This window comes from Rhagoletis zephyria, unplaced genomic scaffold, assembly GCF_001687245.7.
Source record: "Rhagoletis zephyria isolate East Lansing unplaced genomic scaffold, Rhagoletis_zephyria_1.1 Rzeph_scaffold_12303, whole genome shotgun sequence".
NCBI lineage: Eukaryota > Metazoa > Arthropoda > Insecta > Diptera > Tephritidae > Rhagoletis > Rhagoletis zephyria.
Window position 1 is genome coordinate 1 of NW_016169377.1, and position 3,266 is coordinate 3,266.

The 3,266-nt window shown below is 35.9% G+C and overlaps 1 protein-coding gene across 1 annotated transcript; it reads left to right on the top strand.

The window, feature by feature from the left end:
* Nucleotides 1-962: 962 nt before the first annotated feature.
* Nucleotides 963-2,208, top strand: LOC108377561 (rhythmically expressed gene 5 protein-like; the record flags this gene model as incomplete). The annotated part of the gene is made up of 1 exon (XM_017633831.1): nucleotides 963-2,208. A coding segment is annotated over one exon (711 nt), but the record flags the coding sequence as incomplete, so codon positions are not given.
* Nucleotides 2,209-3,266: the final 1,058 nt, after the last annotated feature.

Here is a 3,266-nt window from a genome sequence, read left to right on the forward strand (position 1 = left end):
TCACTTTTCACTTTTGGTGTCCATGTATTTAGGTATGGGCGGATGAAAAATTTTCGGGCGAATTTTTTTTTCGAGCGAAACTCGGAACAAGGCAGAATAATAATAGATTGGCGCTTAGACAATCTGCCTGAGTATCGCCTGAAAAAAAAAATCACCCGAAAATTTGTGATCCGCCCATAGTAAAACTATGGAAACCAAGAGTGAAAAGTGAACCGGTTTGGGGAAAATAAAACTCATGATAAGGCTGAATGTGTTAGTGTTTGGCCGAGGGTGATAAGATTTTCGGACCGCAATGCTTAACACTGTTCGAATCTTTTATGTTTTATTTTTTAGAATTGAGATTAGAAGGGTATTGTTTTCATTGAATTAAGGGTGTTAGGACAATCCACTGTCAAAATGTGAAAAAAAATTTATCAATAATTTATTATTAACATGCAAAATAATGACGCTAGAAAAAAAAGCTTAAACAAAAAATGTACATAGATTTTTTCGGCTAACAAAAAAGTATTCTTGAGTTTTTTCGAAAAAAAATTTAAATTGCGAAAAACGTTTAAACTCTTCTTTTCAAGATGCCGGCGATTCCACAACCCCCCTGAGACCCGCAAATCTTTTATTAAAATCTCTTTAACCTACTCAATAAAAATCAAAACGGTTTATGGAACTTACCAAAAATTACCACTTTTTTGCTAATTTCGCTGTACTATTTCCTTCAAAAGCTCATTTTTAACGTTGCACAGTGTAATTGAGCCAGTCGTTAATTGTTACTCAATGCTATAAGTATGTATATCCTCATACATATGTATGTACATGAATTATGCATCATCACGCATCTATAACTCTACCCATTCAGCTATTTTTAGCAGCCGTCAAAGCTGTAAATCATAGTTAATTAATTATTTATTTATTTATTATTAACTTTTAGCTATCATTAAAGATATATCCTTGTGTAGTAATACAACCTTTATTTATTTATTTATTTATTTTTTCTATTTGCAGTTTGGTCTTCCATCATGCGCGAACACCCGAGTTCAACACTCGTTACCACCCGCAAACCCTTGCCAACACCACCAGATTCCTCCATCATAATCCTAACACATCAGAAGACGGCCAATACAGCAGCCCCCTCATCTGCCAACGCTGCAGCCGCCGCCGCTGCCTCCACTACAACCAACAGCCAAAATCCACTCTTCGACAGCGATGCTGATCACAAGCACAAATTTGCCTGGGACATGGACTTCGCCTACGGTTATCCCGTCACTCAAACAACAGTCAATCAGAAGCCTCACGCCGAGACTTTCCTCAGCGGTCCGCTTGTCTTCCGCGTTCGCCCTGATGGCACTCCAGTCGAGGAAGATCAGCACAAACCTCTGCCACGCGATGAAGATTTGGAGGCTTATCAATTGAGTAGCGCTGCGGCTGGTAGGGGGGGTGCCGCTGCCTCCACAGCAGCGCCAGCCGTCAGTAGTGGCCAGCCTAAGCATCGCAAAATTGCTATGATCAGTGATCTTAAGCAGCAGCACTTGGCTTCGATGGCGTTGCATCGTGATTTGCAGCCACCTTACCAACAGCAACTGCGCATCCGTCGGCAGCAGCAGCAGCAACAGCAAAACGTGGCCGTAGCTGGGCGTGCGTTCCCATTTGGCGGTTACTACTACGCTCAGGGCCAAGCGTAAAAATCTATCAGTAAACGTAAACTTCAGATAGAATAGAACTGAAGTGAGAATATTTCTAAACACACAAAAAGGATAATTTCAATTAATATTCGATATGTAATTCAACTGTTCGTCGACTAGTTTTCGTTTAATGATTAATCGTCTAAAAATAATTTGTGATAATTATCAGATTATCGAACAGACGCATTAACTGAATCGAATGGGAGTCGGAACGAAATCACTTTGTTTTCTTAAGCAACTAAAGAGATTTTTACCTTGAACTGAAACCCAGCTCAACCGCCGTTTGCCGAAATGCTCACTACACAAAAACACTTTTTCCTGATTATTTTCTTTTCATAACTGTTTAGCATAGGTAGTAAAAGTGCTGGTGTGTATGCGTTTTGTATTTGTGTGAATGTAAATACTTATAGGTTTCATTTATACTACATTCTTAGATATATTTTAAATTTAAATTTTAATTTTAATATAAATTTGACTAACGAAATTTCTTATTATCGTAGAATAATATTCGTTAATCTATTAACAAAAACTTTGACATGTACTTTGTTTTGAAATATTTACTTTAAATTTTAATGCTCGATTATTTATTGTACTTAGATATATAGAACTTACTTGTATTTCATAATAAAGAATTAATTTTATACATACATACATATGTACACAATAATGAAAGTTTCAAATTACATTCAATTGAAATTGTAGACAGAACGAGCAGTCCTCGCTAATTTAGGTTTTTTTTTTTTGTATGGGAAGCGGAGGATGTCGACATTGCCTGCCAAGCGGCGACCGCTGTTAGAAAACACTTTTTTTTAGATGTTGCTCGGGCCTTGGATCGAACACAGAAATAAAGAAAAAATGTCTTAAGCTTTAGAACAGTTTAATTTAAAAAACAACTTTGCAACGGTATGGAAAAATATGGGTTTTCCAAATAATAATAACCGAATAACTGAGCATACCCTAGAAACATGAGTACCGTTCTCGCTATTTTTCCACAAAAATGTTATTTTCGGATCTGTGTAGTTACATAAAGCGTTTGACCGTTCCAATGCCTTAACAATGTTTTTTGATGCAAAAAATATACGGGTCGATACTGAGCCCTGAGAAAATCACTGAATGCGAGTAAATAATTTTATAATGCTTTCTCATGTTTTTACGTAATTTTAAATAAATTTAATAATTATGTATGATGAATTTACTCACTAGGTAACATAAATTTTCACCGGTACATATTTAGAATAAAAAAGTTTTGTAACAAAGCTTCAAAGGGCGAAGAATGTGTAACATTTTAAGAAGCGAACACAAAATTTGCTCACTATTTCGCTTTATTTTATAGTCGAACACGAAAAGAGAAAGGGGCGATCAAAAGGCGAAATTTTTTGATAGAAACGGAAACACCATTAATCATCCCTACCACCATCCGCCATCCTCTCTCTTCCTCTGTCGCTTTTTCGTTTCATTGAAGTTTTCAAAAACATTTCGATTGATTACAATATTGATAATGATTGATTTAACTTATTAAATAATTTCAATATAGCTTTTTTAACAAATGGAAACTCTTTTGGAAAAAATAACATCCTCAATGCACATGGTACC